This window comes from Corvus hawaiiensis, chromosome 2 (genome assembly GCF_020740725.1).
Source record: "Corvus hawaiiensis isolate bCorHaw1 chromosome 2, bCorHaw1.pri.cur, whole genome shotgun sequence".
NCBI lineage: Eukaryota > Metazoa > Chordata > Aves > Passeriformes > Corvidae > Corvus > Corvus hawaiiensis.
This window is the reverse complement of record NC_063214.1, coordinates 4,151,877-4,173,725: the sequence shown is the minus strand read 5'-3', so window position 1 is coordinate 4,173,725 and position 21,849 is coordinate 4,151,877. Positions and strand designations below refer to the sequence as shown.

The 21,849-nt window shown below is 37.5% G+C and overlaps 1 protein-coding gene across 7 annotated transcripts in view; it reads right to left on the bottom strand.

The window, feature by feature from the left end:
- Positions 1-21,849, bottom strand: part of EPHA6 (EPH receptor A6) — a 392,563-nt gene that overhangs the window by 288,089 nt on the left and 82,625 nt on the right. For all 7 annotated transcript variants that reach the window (XM_048293616.1, XM_048293614.1, XM_048293611.1 and 4 more), the window contains exon 3: positions 13,607-14,270. In XM_048293616.1, coding sequence (XP_048149573.1) covers positions 13,607-14,270 — 664 coding nt within the window. The remainder of the gene's footprint in view (positions 1-13,606; positions 14,271-21,849) is intronic.

Here is a 21,849-nt window from a genome sequence, read left to right as displayed (position 1 = left end):
CAAACTGCAAAGTCTATTGATTTTAAAAATATTTTAAAGGATTCACTGCATTTTCCCACTGTCACTAGCACCAAAGTCTAATGAAGAAAAATACTTGAAGGTTTCTTTCAACTTATCCCTTTTTCAAGATACCTGCCACAGCTAATTGCTCACAGTAGAATTGAGATAATGCATTTCTCTCAGGCACAAAGTCCTTTTTGAGAAAAAGGGCTACGTATTACTATTTCAATAACTTTATCATGGACTTTTCTCAGGAATGACAGCCATTGTAACCATCTGACTGTTCCTCAGAACACCCATGTTTTAAGTCTCTGCTGTAGTCCTCTTGAAAAACAAAACTATAAACCCTTAAACAAAAAAATAAACCCCACAAAAGCTAACAAGAAAGCACAGTCTCACTCCCTTCAGGAAGGGAGAACAAAGCAGCTGCAGAGAAACCCAGGAGAATTTATGTGGAAAAGTAAAAGTGCTGATGTTCTGAAAGTTAAAGCAAAAAAATAAACCCTACTTGAGTATCTTTACTATTACTACCACTCTCTTCTAAATTAACAGAAGAGTTTCATTGTGCCCTTGTCCTTGATTTTCAGGTTAAATTGCTCTGCTGATACTATTAACACTTAGGTAAAGAGGGACAAGGTGTAGGTATGAAGAGCCAATCAAATACCACTTACTTTTAAATTGCTTCTGTAGTAGCTACACTGTGGGCTTTTTTGGGAGCAGGCAACTGTAAAAATTACTGAAGACAGAGATTTAGTCAAAAATCAATTGGTTGTTTTATAGCCACTGAGCCTTCAGTTCTTTCAGGTTCACCTAATTTATTCCTAAAGCGTAGCAAAGTCCATAAATCAGAAACAAAGATAAGTTTTACAGGTTTCTCTTGAAGGAAAATCTTTTATTATACAATTCTTTTTCCACCTAACTGTAAATATTACTGCCCAGTAGATTCCAGCATTGCTTGTTATTCCTTATAAATTATATTACCTTTGTTGCTAAGAAGACTGGATACTACTCCGGGGGAAAAAAAATAAACCAAAACAAACCAACCACCACCCACAAACAACAACAACAACAACCAAAAACCCCTTTGAAAATTAGAGAATTTTGAAATTAAAGCTTTTCCACTGTGGATAAAATACTTCCCTCGTATCATAAAATTGCAGAATCACAAAAAAACCCCAAAAGACGTTTACAAAGCAATCGTTCCTACATACATGCAAAAGAGTCAGTACCACAATTAGGAATCTCTGCTATGTGGATTTCAGGACCAGAGATGCCACCTGCTCTTGTCTGATAAAATGCACCAGCAAAACCTTCAGGGACTGAAGTGCTTGCAGACCTTGCTTGCACACTGCAGCACTGGCAAAAAGACTGGTAAATGATTAAAAGGTATGTTGATTAAAGAACTTAGGCACTGGTACAAGAGTGGCGAGATATCAAAGTGTATTTCATCAGTGGATCTTTTTCCCTTACAATCCTGTCTCACAAATTTATTCCAATTTAGCACTCATGGGAATAAGAGCAATCTCAAGGCTGCCTTTTAAAATGATGTGGTTAGTTTGGGATCATTAGACTAGGCAATGTATTTTATGAAATCATATCATTTTATTCATAGGCAGCTTGCATGCATTTTTACATTTACATTTTTTAAAAAAAGATTACTTCTCTCCATAGGCTACGGTGAGTAGCATGACCTGTATTTTTAAAACAACAAAACAGAGAGCAATCTCAAAATTACTCGCAGATTTTTACATTTATATGGTCATCACTTCTTTTGCAACAGCTACCTGGAGCACGAGTAGGTTGTTGTAAAATTTATTCTCATTTAGTGCCACCTCCTCCCTGAGAGGAAGAGTTCAGTTTAAGCAAGGTTTCTCTATTCACAGGAGTTTTTGTTATGGCATTTTTAGATCTAAACACATCATGAAGTTATTTCTAAGTTTAAAAACAGTAATCCATCTGCATGCATCAGGTCCCCAGCATAAAACAGCCTGAACTCTTACAGTACATTTTTCTGGCAACTTTGCTTCATACATTGCACATTTTTACTTAAAAAACAAACCAAAACCCTAAACCAAAGCACCCAACAAACTCTATGGAGAAGTGTTGAACAAGTATTAAATCACAGCAGTGGAGGATTACAGAGCTCTAAAGTTGATGACTAGATTTTTTTTTTCCTGATTATGTTTGCACACATGTATTAATAATTACTTAGTCAACCACTCGATTCTGATTTGCATGACCTTAATGGAAATTAGCCACTATTTTCCTTTGGAAACTACAAACTTTTCACTCACTATCCCCAAACTGCACCATCACCCCATCTCCAAATTAATTTTAGAAGTCTTATCAGGATCAGAATCCAGAGCTGCTAATGATTAAATGGCCTAACAGTGCGTGGTATTTCCATGAGAACAAATCAGCATTTGGCACTGAAAGTTCTAAGTAACCCCTTAAAAGTCCACAGACCAGAAGAATAGTTCAGTAATTATCTGTCAGTCTACTTCACGTCTAACTTGAGAGAAATGCCTGGTTTGTTCCATATGGCCCTGTACCACCTCATCCTGCTATCAGATTAATCCCAATTAATAATTATTTCTTGCCTCTTCTTGCATTTTTAATTCTAAAACTGGTGATGCCAGCTGACCAGACATGATTGCAAAGGTTGGTGGTGGCTATGAACAGGTTGGGACACAGCAGTGAATAAAACAGTTAAACACATCAGTTGCATAGAAAAGAAGGGTGAAAATTACTTCTATTTCAGCTAATCTGAGCCATTGACCAAAGGGAAAATCTAAGGAAGCTCAGCAGGGGAAGCACAGCCAGCCTCCCACAGACTGACCAATGTCTTTACCATCTGGAGCCATCCAGAGACATGTACCAGTGCAAAGCACTGAAAAACCTCTTTAATGGGATCTTGTCAATGTAGTGGCCATTTCCTCTGGGATATTAACAATATATACAGACTTCACCTTCTTCTGCTATAATTGTTTAGCTGTTTTTCAGTTCAACCTTGTAGTTTATTTGGGGACTTTGCACTAAATATTTGGATTTTCAACAATTACTAGAAAGTTTCAAACATGAAATTTGATTTCAAAATTTTAGTCACCCGATCAAATTAAAAAAAAACAATGTAGCCCACACAACCCAAAAACATATATGTGAAATACTTAAAAAAAAAACCAAAACAAAACAAACATGAATGCCTCAAACCCCAAATACTAATCCCCGGTGATTAGAATCTGATTTTCTGACAAAAGTTAAACATTTTGCATGTTTGCAGGGAAGACAAAAAAAAAAAATCCAACCTATCCAAAGACCTTTTAAAAGGGAGTTCTTAATTTTCTATACTGCTCTAAGAATCTATAATTTTATTTTTTTTATACTTTGCACCATCAGTTTACTTAATGTTTCATAAGGAAAGAATATAGAAGGCAAAAAAAAATTCTAATCAATCTAAATTTTCCTCCAGAATTCTCTTTTCAATAGAATTCAGGTCTTTATTAAAAATTGAAAATGAATTTTTTCAAAATGAAGTCCATTAACAGCATTTCGCTTGCTAACATGGTTTAACATCACCTGCTAAATGCAGTAACTGGGGATGTAATACTCAATAACTGAGATAAATAGGCAAAATGGCTATAATTCCTAGTTTACAAAGAGAAATACACACAGAAGTCATCAAATATATTATTAATTTACTGCATGTCAAAGAATGCCTATTCAGATCCTGAAAAGAAAAATGTACATTTCCCCTCATAATCTGGGATTTGCCTTTGCTGGTATCCTAAATGCTACAAACCAACCCTGTCTCCAGGCATTCCCCTTGGACTCTCCCCAGCGTCTTTACCATCTCCTGACTCTTTAGCTTCTTTTATTTTTTCTGCTAACCATGGTGGAAAATTTAGTCTGCCTTAAAATAAAAAATACTTCTATATCTTTTATTTCACTCTCTCACCTCCCAATGATTCCACATTCAAGTTCTTGCTATCCTTATGAAGGCATCTTGAACATACACGTGTGTAAGTATAAAATTACATTAAAAAACTCGTGGTTTCTCAAATATTGATTAAAATTAATTGCAGGAAAAAATTGTAACAGGCAAATATGATGAGGAATATTACCACAAGCATGACCTATAAATAGTCACCAAGTGAAATATGTACTTCAGTGGAATACTTGCTAAATTTGGGAAGGGTTGTTACCGGCCTTTACTCCCCCCACCCCCTCCCAATTTCTTTCTAAGCTGCCAATACACACAGATACTGGTATGTAAAATTCTGCACATACTGAAATAACTCTTTAATATGATTTTTCAATTCTTCTATCTTGACTGCTCAGTTTCTCCTTGAAGACTGGCTTACAGTAAAGTTGAAATCTATATTTTGACTCTGCATAAAAGATAGACTGCTATTAAATTCACTGTTCCACAGGGACTTTATTAGGGCTGCTAAAGATCTGTGCATCATTTTAATTAGAATTAACACTTTCATCTTGTTTATGAATATATGTAAGATAAGCTTTGAAATATTTAACATCTGGGAATACAGTCAAGCTGTCACAGCAAAATTAAGACATTTCACATACATAACTATTATTATATAATAGCCAGATACCAAATAACTAAACATTCATTGTTAGCATTTGGAGTATAATCTCTCTATGCATACATTTCCATGTCCTTTGGGAATTCATTCATGCTTTGATCAGTATCCCTTTGAAGCAACTTTTCTTTAAAGAGAGACATTTCAAGTGCAGTCCTTGACTGTGTTAGATGTTTCCCTGGTAGGTACGAGACCTGTTTTACATAATTTATTCTGCTGTTAGCAGACACATTCCCAGAACAGCACAAGCTCGGTGCAGCAGGTTGCTTCCCAAGGATCACCTTCCCTTGCTGATGTATTTACTTGGCAGCATAGAAAGATTCACAGAAATGACTGTTCAACAGGTCACCATCTCCAGGTCAGACACCTCTTGTGAACTCAAGGTTCTTCCCAGCAGAATATTCTCCTGGGATTTGATGGGACTCCTAGAAGTAAAAGTAAGGGGGGTGGAAGATAATCCAAACAAAAAAATCCCACAAAACTCTTCAAGAGAGAACTTTCAGCACATCAACTAGAACACTATGGGACTGTGTTTTGATACATGCCAGACAGTAATCTTTGTTAATTTAGCCCTTTCAATCTAGAGCTTCTTTTTCAGCATTTGGCATCCAAAACTAAGGTAGCAGCTGACATTTTGGAGCTCCAGTTACTGATCCTCTCTTCCTGCCAAGAGACCTGCAAAAGTAAACAGCAGTGCAGCTCAAAAGCCATCCATCTCCATGGCTTCTCTTGGAACTACTGAGGATGAAAAGAATTTCTAAGTGGTTCCTCTCCTTTCATGGGAGTTTCGCTTCCTCTCCCTTTTCTCTTATACAAAGGTATCAGTCAAATTTTGCCATTAACAATATTGCCTTTGCCTTTCATTTCTTCCCCCATTTAGCAAGAGCTTAAGCTTGTGAGTAGCCTCCAAACTGCTTTGCCCAAATAAAGCCTCACACACGACAAAGCTTGGTTGGTGTGGTTTCTGAGAGCCTTTCAAATACCACTGCCCTTTAAATCTAAGTTTGCCCATGACAGAGAATGACCTTACAGTCCACATACATTTCTGTCTAAGACAACTGATACTAATTTTTTTATGCTATTTCCCACCTCAAGTTTTAGGAAGAAAAAGCAAAGTGTGTTGACTAAAGAAAATTTTGTTTCATTTACATTATTACTGAGACTTGCAAAAAGCAAATACAGTTCAAGTTTTTAAACACCCACACACACATTCTTTTGTATTCAAGACAAATCTCAGAAATCACTCTATGCATTCGCTTCTGCTTGTGATTCCTAGGCCACACCATGCCAGAGAAAACCTCTTATTGATCACTTTTGAAATTATATTTCTCAGCATAAATGCTTGAATAATTGACTGAATAAAATGATGCTAAACCTCTATGGGAACAGTTTCATTACAGAAGATGCTTTATAGTTTATTTGTGAATGTGTTACTGATTAATAGCCTGCCTCGGAAGAAGTACTGGTGATTATCTTCAGATTTTGTATCTCCACTTTATGAGTTCTCAAAGGGGACATAATCTATATTGAAATAATAATATTCTAACATGTTTCAATTATTTCAAAGTATAAATTTAAGTGCTTGTGCTCAGAAGCCTACAAAAAAGAATCTTCTAAAAAAATCTAATTCCTAGATTTTGAGAATTTCTGAGCTATTATATATTATAATCTGTAATATATATTATTATATAATTAGAATTACATATATTACAATTTAAGTCATATTTCTAATAATTATTGAAAAAATCCACAATCTACTGTAGTGTTAAGAACTTGTAAACTTCCATGGAGCATTAGGACTAAAATTTTTTCTCTTAGCTTATGCTTATTTTTCAGGGCTCCAACAGGAATAACAACAGTTGGAGAAACTGAATTTTCAAAGACAAATATATCAAGCCCTTATTATGCCAGAACTGCTATTCTACTGCAAGAAATGGCTATGGAAATCCTTAAAACACAATTGTGCTGTGCACACAGTCGTGTTCCTTTGTAAATTGGTGGCCAAGGTTTGTCACAGCTTCCTCACAAAGGGTTTCTCTTTCACAACTTTCAACAAATTCCATGAGTAGCACAAGGCATTTTGCATTCCACAGGTGTTATTAGGTCTTTATAAGTGAAACATCATGGTTTTACTCTCCTCCATTTGTTGGTCACACAAGACCTCTTCCAAATTCAGATGTACATTTTCAGCACACTGAGGAAACCCACATGCTGAGGATATATTCAGCCATTAAAAAACCCCCACCACACTTCTCTTCCAGCTGCAGGAAAACCTCAGCTATAGGAAGACACAAGCAAGCAATGCTGAAATTTTGCATTCATTAAATACAGCAGGCCCAGGGTTTCACTCAAACAAAACTCACCCCCACTCAATATATTTGAACATTGAAACAGTTAAGGTTGATCATGAGCAAAGTGCAATGAACATCTCACAAGGCAAATTAATGTGAAATATTTGAGCTGAAGCTTTAGCTACGGATCCCAGAAGAGGGGAAAAAAAAATTATGTGGCAAGCAAGGAAAAGCTGCATTACCCAAGAACGGAGGGGCACAGGTTCTGTTAGTGTCTCTAGGATGTGACACATTTTGAGGACAAATCCTATGACAGTGAGGGACACAAGAACCACAGAGTCAGTGCATTCCTTCCCCTCCGGCCACACTACACCATCCAACCTGTCAAGTGGTCCTGGGTTTTGGCAACACAGGAGAAACTTCAAGATAAAAAATAATGAACAACAGTTTTACAATGCACTTCAGTCACCATACAGTTGAACAGATGTACAGATGCACTTGTATTTATATTTTCTGTAAAAGTTAAACAGCTTGTTCCCATTAGTACCACAATTTTTCCATCACTGCAGTGTACTTCTTTCAGCAGAGCAAGAGCAAATAACTCATTTACTGTGGGCTGCTGCTAATGTCAAATCATGCAGCTCTGTTACCAAGTCACACACAACAACAAAATCAATCCTTGCAGTCCCTTGGACAATTTTTGTCTACTGTTTATCAAGGATAGCTGGTAGGATCAATATCCAGCAATATTCACTAACGCAGAACCTGAGGCAAGACACACTTGGGTTATCAGCATGCTTTTGTTGCTGAAGTTTCATGTCTGTGTGTACAAACAGAAAATATTGAAGTTTTTCAGTTTGAAACTCTCTATTTAACCTCAGCTGGCTTCCTTCTTCCACTATCAAAGCAGGTTTCCATTCAATGCACACCTCAGTATCAGAGCAAAGAACAGCAATTGCCAACATTAATTCAGTTTGCAAACAATAAGCTTTATATTTATGCATAATTTATTTAGGTGCAGTTAGAAAATCAAGGCTCTGATTTGAATTTTTACAGTGAAATATTCTGGAAACCAAGTTACAGTGACTATTGCAAGGGTCTTTATTTGCTCCAAATGATGCAAGTATGACATGACAAGAATATGCAAGCAACTTTTATTCATTTATTATCACTGGAATTTCTTTACTATGTAGAACCAAATGTAAAGGGGTTTTTTTTTTTGTTCTTTAAATCCTTACTTTTGTAGCAATACCCCCCTTCCAGCTTTTTAATCAGACTTTTTGTGTTACAATTTATCCAGCCGAACAATCTGCAGATGGCTGTATATTAAGTGAAAGGGTTGGCTGGGAGCTACAATGTGACTTTTTACAGCATTGAGATTTTTCTGGCTGTTAACTCAGGCAGTTATTGAAGACAGATGCCCTCGGATGCTTATTTAATTCCTAACACTTTGTTGCAGAAAAACCCAAAACCAAAATGAACTCCCCCCCACCCCCCAAAAAAAAAAAAAAAAAAAAAAAAAAAAAAAAAATCGAAGTCAGTAACTAACTTAAATATCCACATTTTTAAGGCACTGAAAAGAAAATGCAAAAATGCTACAATGAAAAAATCCAAACAAATGAAAACAAAACAAATAAACCCCAAATCAGAAAGGGCCATCAAAACAACTTAAAAGTATTGAAAAAAAGGTGAAATTACTGAATACAGCCAAGTCACACCTCTCCGGATTGGTGCAACTCACTAAAAATTCATCCTTCTGACAGTAAGTAATAGCCGATCCATACCACAGTTCACCATCCCTCATTTACCTCCTATTTCAGCCAAGCAACAATGCTATTTTTAATTTACACTCATTGCAAGCCATAAGGACAAAATATTTTCCTGCGTGCAAGTGGAAAAGGTACAAATGAAAGAGAGACACAGCCTGAAATAGCTTGGCACATGACCTGCCATTTAGAAATTAAAACCAGGATATAGGAACATAAAAGTGCTGCCAGTAGCATCTGCAATGTCACTTCAGAACAGAGAGTAATTTAAGTTTTCATCTACTGTAAACATTTTTTTTCTAATGTATACAGGCTCAGACTTTTTCCATCTGCTAGCAGCTATATGTGGTTAAACATTCAGAAGCTTTGAACAGGTCATTATCAATTACTTTTCTATACTCTTACCTACAGATTTGCTGTCATGCACAACTTCTATTTTTTTTCCTCATCCTTATTCTTGGATTGCACTAAAAACATCTATTTAGCAGTTCCACCTAAGAGCTGAATCTGGAATTGACAAATCACAATTCGACTTTATCCATATTGAGAATTAAAAGTTAAAATACATGTTGAGTGTTCACAGATGATGTGCAGCCTGATATAGGCTGAAGAGGAGGTTTTTCAGTGGATAGAAAACCATATCACCAATAATCACAAAGGTTTCGAGTACTATCATTGAAATGGTGAAATCTAAAGCTCTGCAGACTCACAAATTATGTAAAATAAGCTGTCATTGCTTAAGCACAAGAAAAAAGTGTAAAGACCTTTCAGAGCAGTCACAAAGTTGAGAATCTGTTATAAATTTCATTAAACATATGGCTGCTTACTTGGAAAAAAATTAGTATTATTTAATTTTTTTAACTGACCAGTATGTCACAGATGCTATTAAAAAAACCAATGAATTAAAAGACAGCTATTTAAATTATCTCCATAAGAGACCAAAGCAGAGATGATTGTGATTACCCTATTCTGCAACAGAGACAAAACAGTCAGTGGATCCTCTTAGTCCTTCACTCATTCAGCCTCTGACAAATTCCTGTCTCTGGCTCTCCAAAAGGAGTTGGCAGGAAACAGAAATTTGGAATTTTACACCCTATATCTTAAGGATCTACTGCAACACAAGTGAACAGCCCCAACTCTGCTGCAGGAAGGTTTTCCCTTAAAAAGAAAAGTTTTAGCCACTGAAAATTTTGTATTTAATCTCATTTTGTCCTTTTTTTTGTAGTCAAAACCTTTCTATGCTTTTCCTTTAAAGATGCTGCCTTCAGTGCCTGGTAAAGATTAGATCTCCTGAGCAAATAAACATGTGGAAGAAAAACCAAAAGGAACCTTACACACTACTGTATCTCTACAACTCTGAAACTTGCAGTTCCAAAGTACTTTATTCCCCCCTTTTCCCATTTTGATGCCAGCATACAGGTAACAAAAGCATGACTGTAACATGAACTGCTTGGTTTCCCAATAACAAAGCCACACTACAGGTACATAAATGAGGAGGGAATTAGTTAGTATCTGAAAAATGAGAGTAGTTTCTAATTGGATCAGATGGAAGGGCTGAAGAACATAAAGATAGGATTTCTACTTCAGCAGCCTAACACGGAAACATTACCACAAATTCAGGTGATAAATAATGGAAAGAATTAATTTGTTCAATTAAAAACTCCATGTGTTCAGGCATTAGTATCCCTGGGAAGTGTTGTTCAGTCAACTCAAGGTCAGAGGATTTGAATTTTACATTTTCACTTCTTAGTCTATTTGTCTCAATTAAAATAAACCAGGTGAGTCTGTCAGTGCCTGTTGTTTTACATTTTTAACACTTAATATTGCTTCAACTATACCATATTTACCCCACTTTGGAAGTGGTGGCTTCCTGAGAGTATTCCTTATGAAGAATCAACTTTTTATGGCTAGTGAAATACACTTTCACACTCTGATTGGTTAAGACTAAAGTAAAATCTGAAATTACTATAATAATTAGTATTTGCTATATATAATTGAATTTTTCTTTGCAATTAATTCCTAACCTTGAGTAATTCAGATAATTTTTGGTAAATCATGAAAAAGTCAAACTTCAGTTAACAGTCATCCAATTATTTCTGTATCATGCCCAAACAGAAGTGAACCATTATGATTAAGTTTGCGGAGTGCTCCTTGTCATGATTGTTTGTTCCTATGTAAAAAAACCCACCATGAAGTCCTGATATGGCCTGTATATATTATATACTTGTTAAATTTAGCACAACTCTTGTCTTGGGCTGACATTCAGAGAACACAGAGTACTGAACATGCCAATTTTAATTGTTGTTTACCGGAATCCTGTGCAGCATCTCCTCCTCCTAAGCTGCAACTTGGTAATGGGGCCGGTGTCAATGCATTAGCAAAAGCCAGCAGTTCATGTCAGAGCAATTTCTGATTAGCATTGCCAAATTATTGGTTCTAATTTATTCATTAATGCCTAAAGAAACAGAATAACATGTGAATGATGCTGCTATTTCAGGATTTTGAGTGGAAAAAACTTGAAAAGTAGATTCAAATCAAAGACTCACAGATTGTTTACATAATAAATTTAGAGAAGATTGGTATATTCGAGGTTATCCCATTCAAAAACGTACAGAACACACAAATACCTGAGAATCTCTTGCAGTCAATGCCACTTTCCCCCACTGACTCCAGAAAAGGAAGACAGTCCCAAATTAGCAAAAAATTCCCTGTTAATATTCCTCTGAGCTAACTAGACACATTGGGGTATACATTTAACAAGTAAGGATATTTTAATCCAGTTGGGAATTCTTCTCAGACACTTTGGCTCTGAAATGATGCTTTTAAAAGAAAATAGAATGGATAGGGAATACTGAGAGATCCAGAGACAGAGAGAGATGCATAAACCCAATTGAAATAACTGAAGTGTTGCCAGTTAGGGAAGCAGGTAAAGCAGATTTAGGCAGCTGAAAATAACTTATGATTTTTAACAGCAGTAGTAAAACTGACCAAAGGTGGTTTTTTAGCCCCATTCTTGCTGCTTTGCAAAACAATGAGCAATGACAAAGGCAGAATATCCTTCCTTATGCCATTCTGTATTTTGTGAAGAGAGACTCTATTTCCACAAATACCAAAATAGAATATTATTCTTGAAATTCTGTGAGAGATAAGCCATATTTGCCATGAAGGGCTTATTCCTCACTGAGCCACAGGCTGGGGTATAAAAAGTTTGACACCATTTCTAAGTAGGAAAAATATATTCAACTATTACCAAGTATTGCCCACCACCCAATTATTTGTCAGAATAGGCTTCAAAATAAAAAATTATTATTTGGACTGTTATTTTCATGCACAAGAAAGGTTCTCTCCCAAGTATGTCAGATTATGCCTGCACAAAGCACTGACAGAATGGTGCAAAATACTTTCAAGACTTAGATTTGCAATTCCAGCAGAGGAATGGGAGGGACAGAATGGATTTGGGGGAAGGACCCAAAAGACATGAAAATTTTATAAATATATATCAGGTCTTATCAGGCTAATATAGAGAGGCTTCTACTTCTTCCCCCATCTAGTCCCCAGCTTGCTGCTTCTCTGAAAACAAGCTCAATGTAAATTTTAAAAACTTACCCTCAGACAGTTAGTAAAGTTCAGGTATTTTTTGATTTAATGGGTTTTAAAAAGTTAGCTCAGGATTTACTGACAAGCAATGACTCTTTTAAACTCTGAATGTTATTCATGTCTCAGCCAAGAAGTAAAGTCTCAAAAAGAACATTATGGCTGTCTGAAAGATGCCCATCAACACACATCTGTATCATGGTTCAGTTCACAACACTCAGCAGTCACACTGAAAAAATCCCATTGTACAAATGCATTCCCAGCTCTCCATGTGTCCACCTCCACTACCAGCTTTAGCACAAATGTAGCCACCCTGACATAACCCTTCCACTCATGGTTTATACACTGCAGAGCAGGAACTACTGAAATTAAATTGTGCTCTTTGGTTATGAAAGCATCTCAAGCAGTTGGGCTTACCTTGGGCATGACATTCAAAAAGCAATGCAAAACAAATGTACTCTGAAAAACTGTCAGAAAAAAATAACACAAATATTTAGATTCACTGTAGAAGATTAAATGGACAACACCAACCTATGAAAGTTACTTCAAAACACGTGGAAGCTCTATTAGATTGGAATTTTCTAAAATAGTAATTTGTAATTCTTAGGGGAAATAGTTAAAAATACGCAAAAACTTGTGGCTTTGGGTACTCCATTTCATTTAGAAGGTACCTGGTTCAGCAGATCAAGCTGCCAATTGAACAAACCAGTGGAGTCAATGTACTCCACAAAACATTTCTGGCAGACTTTGGCTGCTGGCTATATTGCTCATGTACAGATCTAGGGTATGACTCACTTGCATAATGGACAGGAATTCATTCAGCATTAAAGTTTCAGAGAAAATCCTTATCCCATTAAGAGAGAAACCTTTTGACCTTATGTACAAAATTATGCTGGCTTCCAATAATGGCATTGTCAACATGGTATCTTTGCAACGAATGTATTTTGATAATTAATGCCAGCAAGATCAGACAACAAAGTGAATTTCATTTTCTGATTACAGTGCATAGTGCTTTTAATGCTCTCTATTATCCAAGGCTGCTGTGCAGCTTGCGTTAACACCATCCAATCTGAGAAACTCTTGAGGAAAATAGCAGAGTCATTTATGGAAAGGATGCATACGGACTCTCCCTCTCCCTTTTTGTTATGAAGCAAATGTTGGATCCCAGCAGACAGCCTCAGCAGCCACTGAGATTTCATTCTTTACAACCACCACTACAGAAAAAAGCACCTTATTCTCAAGTCATTTTGAAACTATTATGGACAGTGCAAGAGAATACACAAAGTACATATGACAGTATAGGACTTCTCCTAAAAATTAAAAAAAAATGAAAAATTGAACAATGTTTTCTTACCATGGCAGGAACCATCCAGTTCTTCATATCCCACACTGCAGATGCATCGTCCCAGAGGCACCAGCCAATCCCCATCTGCCCCGCAGTACAACTTTGGGGTGTCCCGTTCCTCAGCACTCTTCACACAGGAGCCCCGCACTTCCACCAGCGAGGAAGAATCCACCCTTGGAATGGTGTCAGGGAACATGGCCAAATTACGGACCGTGAAAGGGCACTTCTTGTAATAGACACGGACTGACACCAAAGCAATGCATGCTCCAATGTCCTGAAAAGCAAGATAAAATCCCTTCTTGTTTATGGGCCCAACTTCACGAACTTCGGTGTTGAGTTTGAGGATGCGGTCGCCCAAGTCCATCTGGGTAAAGCTCTCATCAGCAGCTATAGTATCAATTTTAGTGTACTGGTTTGGCTTGAATTTTACTCCATGAGGCTCATCTGACTCCATGTAGTAGAGATTGAAGGTTTCCTTGCAGGTCCCCAGCACCCACGGAATGCTGTTGCAGTCCCTCAGGGTGAACTTCATCTCCACATAGATTTTCTGTGCAGCGTCGCGAGAGACCCAGTTGGTTTGCAGCCAGTTGTTCTGGTTGGGTTCCATCACATTGCACACCTGGTAAGTATGAATGGGACGGTTGTGTTCATCCATTTCAGTTATGGCATCCCACTGGAAAGGAAACAAAAGTGTTTGAAAACCAGGAAAAATATGTATCGGGCATATGCATACACACATGCCCCATGTATATGCATCTATGGCTTAATTATGAAATTAATTACTTCAAGTTTAGTGGAATGACAGTAGTTAAGAGAAGATAACTACAGAACACTACACAAGTTTTATTTCACAAACTCCACAGTGATTCTATATAATAATGATGTTTCTATTAATAGAAAGATTAAAAAATGACTGGGGCCTAGCAGAAATACAGGCTGTGTTTATATATTTATATATATATATATTCATATATTTTATATCAAAGGCTCACCAAATGCTTATTACATAATCAGATACTCCAAGATATTATTAACATCCCAAAAATAGCTTCAATATATCTGAATCAACTTTCTACTAAGCAGTCATAATATCAATGTAGCACTAGAGAGAGGTTTTCTTATCAAAACACAGAACTATTTATAGTTCTGTATCCAAAAATATTGCACCAGAAGTTTTAGCTTGGCTTTTAGATGTACTGTTCCATCAGGGTACAAGCAGCAGAAAACAAACAAAACAAGAACCAAAACCAACCAACATTAAAGTCACATTAAAAGAACACATCATGTGCTGTATTCTCCAGAGGTCTCAAAAAGAAAAAACGAACCAAAAAATCCACCAAACATCTCCCCACCACACTAAACAGAATTAAAGAGTAGGTAGGTGGTTTAAAAACCATAGTTTTTAAAATACAGACCAACCTTCCAAACTGGCATAGGCCATCTTAAAGCAAGCCTCAACATGCTACTGTCTCAAAATTAAGGAAGAAAAAAAAATATCCAAAATATCCTCCTCTTACCAGGAGATTCTCTTCAGAAATATTTATATATTCACTCTGAATCAGTATCTCAATTTGAACTTAGAAATTAAAGCCCGAAAGTTAGCTGTTAACCACACAATTAATACCATAAACCTATTTTTCTGTAGGAAAATAAAGGCTCAGCACTTCAATAAGTGGTTTCAAAGAATAAAACAAAATGGATTGATCAAACATGGTCAGTGCTTTAGTTCATTCAAAGCAGATCTCTCATGCTGTGCGCCTGGGCCTTTCCACTGTGCTCCCACATAGCCCGCTGACATCTCCTATTTCAGATGAATTCCTCTTTGGGCAAGAAAAATGTTTAAAATGTGCAAAATTGTATAATAGAACTAGTAGTCTAACCATCCCACATCTAAAATACTTGGAAAAAGGTTAACACTGAGCATCTCAACCAAGCCCCTGCACTGGGCCATGCTGGGTAAGGTACGGTTCTAAATACAGCACACGCTCCTAGGTACAGTCCTAGATACTGAGTGCTATCAAGGTGACTTCCACCTCCCCCAAAATGTCACTTTCCGTGACTGAGAAGTCTGACAGAACTCACTCTGTGATAGTCTCTGACATGGACACAGTCTCCCTGCACGAAATACAATCTGCTTTTACTTTTACCTGAGTTTTGCATTTCTCTTCTGATAAAAACAGTCAGAAAAGGCAACAGTTGAATTCAGTGCAGCCAACAAAAAGCTAAACAATTTATCAAACACACACTGGTTTTATTTTGGGTGTATGTCATATTATAGCTCTTATTTAATCCAGTTACAAGTTCTTATAAACAGTTGTGAAAAGCTTCAAAACCAAATGAGCAGAAGCATCTCACTGGTGATGTTTGCATAGGGATGTGATGCTCCCCCAAAAATCCCTGACCTGATAGGCACAAAAGCTGGCAGGAGTTGTCTGGCTTAGTCAAGCTGACAGTTCAGACCTCCTTCAAACTTCAGCCGTCCCAATGTGCTGCTTTACTTTCAAAAACTTTTGATTACAGTCCTTTCAGATGAGGAAAACCTCTGCTAATGTTGACAGAAGCAGCAGCATAAAGCTAATTCTTACACCTGGAGTTCTAGGATTTTTGGGAAAGACATGATAAAAACATGGTTTGGAGGAAGGACTTCAAAATTCTATTAAAAAGCAACAGCATGGCTAAGAGGCTACATTTTACATAAAGCAGGAGTAAGTCACTAAAATAGAAGAACATACAATTTGAAGATTGGTAGAGAGAAGATTCCAAGATACTAAACACATCCGGGTACAAAATATCAGATTAGGCTACAAACAAACCACACTGGGATTTTAGTTAAAGTCTCAGCTGTTTCCGTATCTCTACAAGCTACTTCACAACCCCCGTTTTGTTTTTAAACTTCACTAACATCCAACAGCTGTACAAAGAACACGATTAAGAGCAAATTATGTAACTTTAATCTGTGTTAGCTATGTAATACTGAAATCTGTTTTCATTGATTCCAATTTTTTTAAATTCTATTTTAAACCAAAACACTGGAGACTTAAAATTAGCAAGAGCCATTTAGTACACATCAGTACTGAAAGCTGTTCCCATTAACAGGGGTAGCTATATCAAGGAATTGAAACTGTCTATTTCCTAATGAGCTGATATCGAGGCAAACTTCACATGTAGAGAAAGACACCTCTCCCACAAGCTGTCACACTGATTGATGGATTAACACTGGGTTCTTCATCTCAGATAACAGTTACTGAGGCACCAAGCCCAGCAGCAGTTTGGTAACCTGGGATGGCAGTTTTAGAATCTTGCACACCTCATTTTAAGAGAAAAGGGGGGTGTGGGGACACTGGTTACTTAAGCCCATACCTTCACTCACCAGTTTATGGGAGGAACCACCTGCTCTTACAAATTTTACTCCATTTATATGCTAAGCAAGAAAGTTCCCTCCCCTTTCTCCTTATCATTTTACTCAAAGGATAACTCTCTAAAAATGAAGGGTTCTGCATCTACATATACCTAACCAGTGTCCCTTAGCTCACCTCTAAATAAGAAAAAGTTGTGGCAAACTTAACATCAACATATTTGGATATCTGGCACACAATGGCACCCCTGGGTAAAATATTCTACACAAATCATTTGTTGTTGAGCAAAGCATGGGGATAAACACTGGCTTTCCATGCAGAGAACTGATGGAAGAAGTTGTGCCTGAAAATATCATGGGATGGGAAACTAGGGGACAAAACCTGCTGTCTTCAGCCATTCCACATTTTACTACCTGCTAAGAAGACACAACTGTTTAGGCAAATCCTCAGTGGTAATAAGTCTTATTTCTTATCTGGCAACAAAAGGAAGGTTTCCACTCTAAACTGAGGAACAAAATATACAAGGTTCATGGTAGACTTGGCTTCAGCAAGAGAGGTAATTTCAGAAATGGAGTTGTCAGCTACTTCTTACACATAAACATAGGCTGACATTTGAAAATTCAGTGAACCTGAACTGTAGAAGTGCAATATTCTGACATATATATCCCCTCATTTCCCACAAACACTCACTTGAGACAGTTCAGGTCACTGTTAAAGTCCATCCTGTTAAAAGGGATGGACTGTGTTTGTCATACAGAAACGCTACTGTCCTGAAAAACAGTCTGAAGAAAGTTGCAAGTGTGTCCACACAGCTCATGTACCCAAAAACAATTAAATAAACATTTCCTTACTTCTCACATCCAGTGAGGATAAAAAGAATGCACACAGTGTTTTCTCCAAACTGATCCTTTTTTTTTTTTTTTGTTACCCCACTAAATGGTTTACTACTTATTTAGGTCATCCCAGATCTCAGCTGGGAGTCACCTAATGAAATCTACACATGTAGAACACACTCAGCTGTTCACTCCTGACAATCTTATAGGTCCCATTTCCATGGAAACAAGCTGAACAGTAAAAATAAAGGGAGTTTTAGAAGTTTTTAAAAATTCCCTTATACTAATCTCCAGTGAGATGATCTTCATAAAAATGAGATCAGAAAGGTCTAAACGAGGAAACACCAGAAGAGGACCCGCACTTGGTATGCACAGCTGCCATCTGACATGCACATTTACACATCTTGCTGCTATAGTGACATTCAGGCAAAACCACCTACACACTACATAACTACAGAACTGCAGAAAAAACAACTTATCTCAAATGAACATACCTAGGAAATGAACTTTTTAAGGCACAGGTGGCATTTAAGATGACATTGAAAACAGCAAGACTAAAGAATATTTAAAAGAACTACAGAATTGCTGTAAGTTGAAGGTATCAAGCTGTATTTCCCCCCATTCCCACTAACTCATTTTTCTTTGCCTTCACTTTTCCCAAAATCTACAATTCTGTATGTGAAAACAGGTGCTCAGACCCCCACAGACAAGTGATAACACTGAACTCACAAAATGGGCCTATTTAAAAGGAAAAAAAACCCAGACAAAATTCCCCAGCTATTTGTATGTGTCTTAGCAAGTACCAGTTGATGTAGCTAACAAAATAAAACAGCAATTGAACTACTTATGTTCTTATATTTAAAATTGAGGTGACAAAGTTGCTTAGGGAATGAATAGCAACACATAGCACACTTTTATTAGCTCTGTAGAACTAAAATGACAATTCACAATGCAGGTTTAGAGGAAAATGTGACATCTGTTTGCTACGTAGACACAGAATATGAGAGTAGAGGGCAAACCCCTCAATCTGTGGAAGTAAACATGATTAAAAGGAAACAACAAAATCAGAATTGAACAAATAAGGAATACTTAGAGCAATATAAACAAGAGAATACAGAAGAGAAAGTTGTTCATGCACTCAAAATAGAAATCCAAAAGTGACTCATTTTCTGTTATTTACATGAAGCACTGAACAACTGAGATGAGCTGCTCCAGGTGATCCAGCTCTGCTCTGAAAACTCTTCTGGTTCATATAAATGTTTTCTACAGGCAAGCAAGACCAAGATTTGGTGAGATTTGGGGGATGAACCATGGAATTCAAGCGAAACCAACTTCAGATACATGAAACAATCGACTCTCACTTGGGGATTAGCCAGCATAGGACCTTGGGATCAGTAGGGAAAATAAGACAGCCCTGCTCCAGCTTTTGGAGAGTGAATTGTCTCTGTTCCAGAAGGAAAGGGCATCAGAGGTCTTGAACAAAGAACTTTGTGCACCTACTAGAAAAGATCAGTATGACAAGTAACATATTTACATCTCAAAATACATACTTGGATGTAGGGCTCAGGCTAGTGAGGCAATCAATTTATTTGACTGACCAAAATTTAGGCAGGAATACGATAATACACCAGTGAAAACGTTACCCACAGAATGATGTTCCTACTGTTGGGGTATGGCAGAGAAATTATAAAACAGAAGGCAGAGAGAATAATACATCATTCCTTCCATAACAGATTATTAAAAAGTACATTCAAAAAAGAGATGTACAGAAAAATGTGAAGAAAACCCAAAAGAATTCATACATATATGCATACATATGAAGGCTGTTTATTATAAACTGAAATATAATTGAAACCAGCCACTGCTATATAAAATACCTTTGTTGCCAGCACTCTGGAACAAGACCATTGTTTCCCTGAATGCATTATTGACTACAAAAGACTCAATGACTTGCACCAAGGATCTGCAAGGACAGCGTGCCATGCTGTAATTTGCTTTTTAAATGAGAGACACTAGTAAAACCTCACAATTCAGTGGTGAAAAGTGCTGCTGATCACCTTTCTAGGGGCATCTTATCCCTTTTGTAATGCAACACTTCCAATGGATTCAGAACTGAGTGGAAAGTGAGAGCAGAAAGTCTACACCCTTTCAAGATACTACAGCTCACTACACTTAACCCTGCTGTGTGCCCTTCAAAGATCTGCCACTGCACTGTCCCTGGTACCTGTGACAGAGGCCTGCTCTGTCTTACAAAAGAAATAATAATAAAAAATACATAACCCAGTGGTTTTACGGGTATCTGCTACCAGAATAAAGCTGTGTCTAGCTAATAACAATAGTTGTGTGGTACATTTGGCTGCCAGCAGCTGCAGAACCTGATGTGATAAAACACAGAATAATGCTGATGCTGGGAGGGCAAGGGGAACAAGAGCCCAGCAATCCTCACTTGGCTGAGTGAGATTTACGGGATTAACCAAGAATACCTGAAGAAGGAATGTGACAGCTCTAAACATCAACACACATGTGCTGAAACACAGGGGTCTGCTGTGGAATAACAGACATGTTAGAAGCAAGTTTAGTCACTCAACAGAACCATAGACTAGCTTGGGTTGAACAGGACTTAAAGATCATCCATGGGCAGGGACACCTCTCACTAAACCAGATTGCTCAGAGTTCCATCCAACCTGGCCTTGAACACTTCCAGGGTTGGGGCACCCACAACTTCTCTTCCTAATCACCCTCACAGGAAATCCAATCTAAACCTGCCCTGTTCCAGTTTAAAGTCATTCCCCCTGTCCTATCGCTACATTATTAAATGTAGTAGTAAATTAGTAAATATGATTAGTAAATGAAGTATGTCACGACTTAAAATACATAAGTGTAAATGCTGATACTTCCTTATAATTGGAATAAGACAAACAAGGCCTAAGAAATAAATTACAACTACAAAATAACTAAATCAAAGTGTAGGTATAATCCAATCAAGCTCCAACAAGCATTAGCTGTTTATCAGCAGAAGACAAATTTGCTGCTGTGTTGCTTTGTTTCCTAAATATGGGGAGCTGCAGCAATCCTGGATCTGTCCTTCCCAGCACCTCGTACACTCAGGAACTGGAGCAGAATGTTACAACACCGCTCAGTGAAGCCACTGGGTACTTTGGTAATGCTGCACAGTAGCTGGCTGCATCAGCTATGTGGCCTGGGGGACCTTGCTGGATCTCCAAAATAGCACAGATAATGTTGTGGTGAATGTTCCTGTGTCCTCAGGTATTTAGAAGCACAGAAAAACAGTCTGGAGGAAGCTTTAAGAAAAAAAAAAAAAAAAACAAAACCCACCCCAAATAACAAACCCTGAGCAATCTGTACATTTCTAGTTTAAGAATTTCTACCAATTCAGAGTTTGCCTGTTAATCTTATTCAGGTGTTTGTGAGCAGCCCTGTGGTGTCACATCACCACTGCATTGGCTCTGACTCACCAAGCCCCTGGGTACCCAAGCAGGTCCACAAACTCCCCTCCTGCCAGACCTGCACTTCCCATGAACTTCAACCCTGCCAATTGGTCTGGCCTGCTGGGAAGCCGCAACATCATCAGGGCAGGCAGAGATACTTGGTAGATTTTCTCAGCCCTCAGTTTGAGAGCTGACCTTGTCTGCCCCAGGATTTAATGCACATACTGAGTCAAATGCCTGCTTTTACCACTTAAACCCTTCAAAAATTGTGCATTGCATCACATCACAAATCTGACTTGAATGCACAAATTTCCAAATATTAGTTCTGTTTTACTTGCTTTCCCAGCTTTGGATCTACAATTCTGACATCTGAAACTCCCCTTCAGCAGCAGGAAGATTTTTTTGCCTTTACCATTCCAAGCAGTAGAGTTTTAAGTGAATAGCACAGAATTCCAGCACACCAGTGGTCCTGGCTATGTGCACCAACAAAGAAGGCTGTGACTCAGAGCTTCCCATTTTCATTTCCTCAAGTCATTCTGGGGAAAAAAGCATTTCAATACCACCGATGGCAGAAATTGTATAAACACCTTTTGAAGTTCCAGGTTTTCCCACTG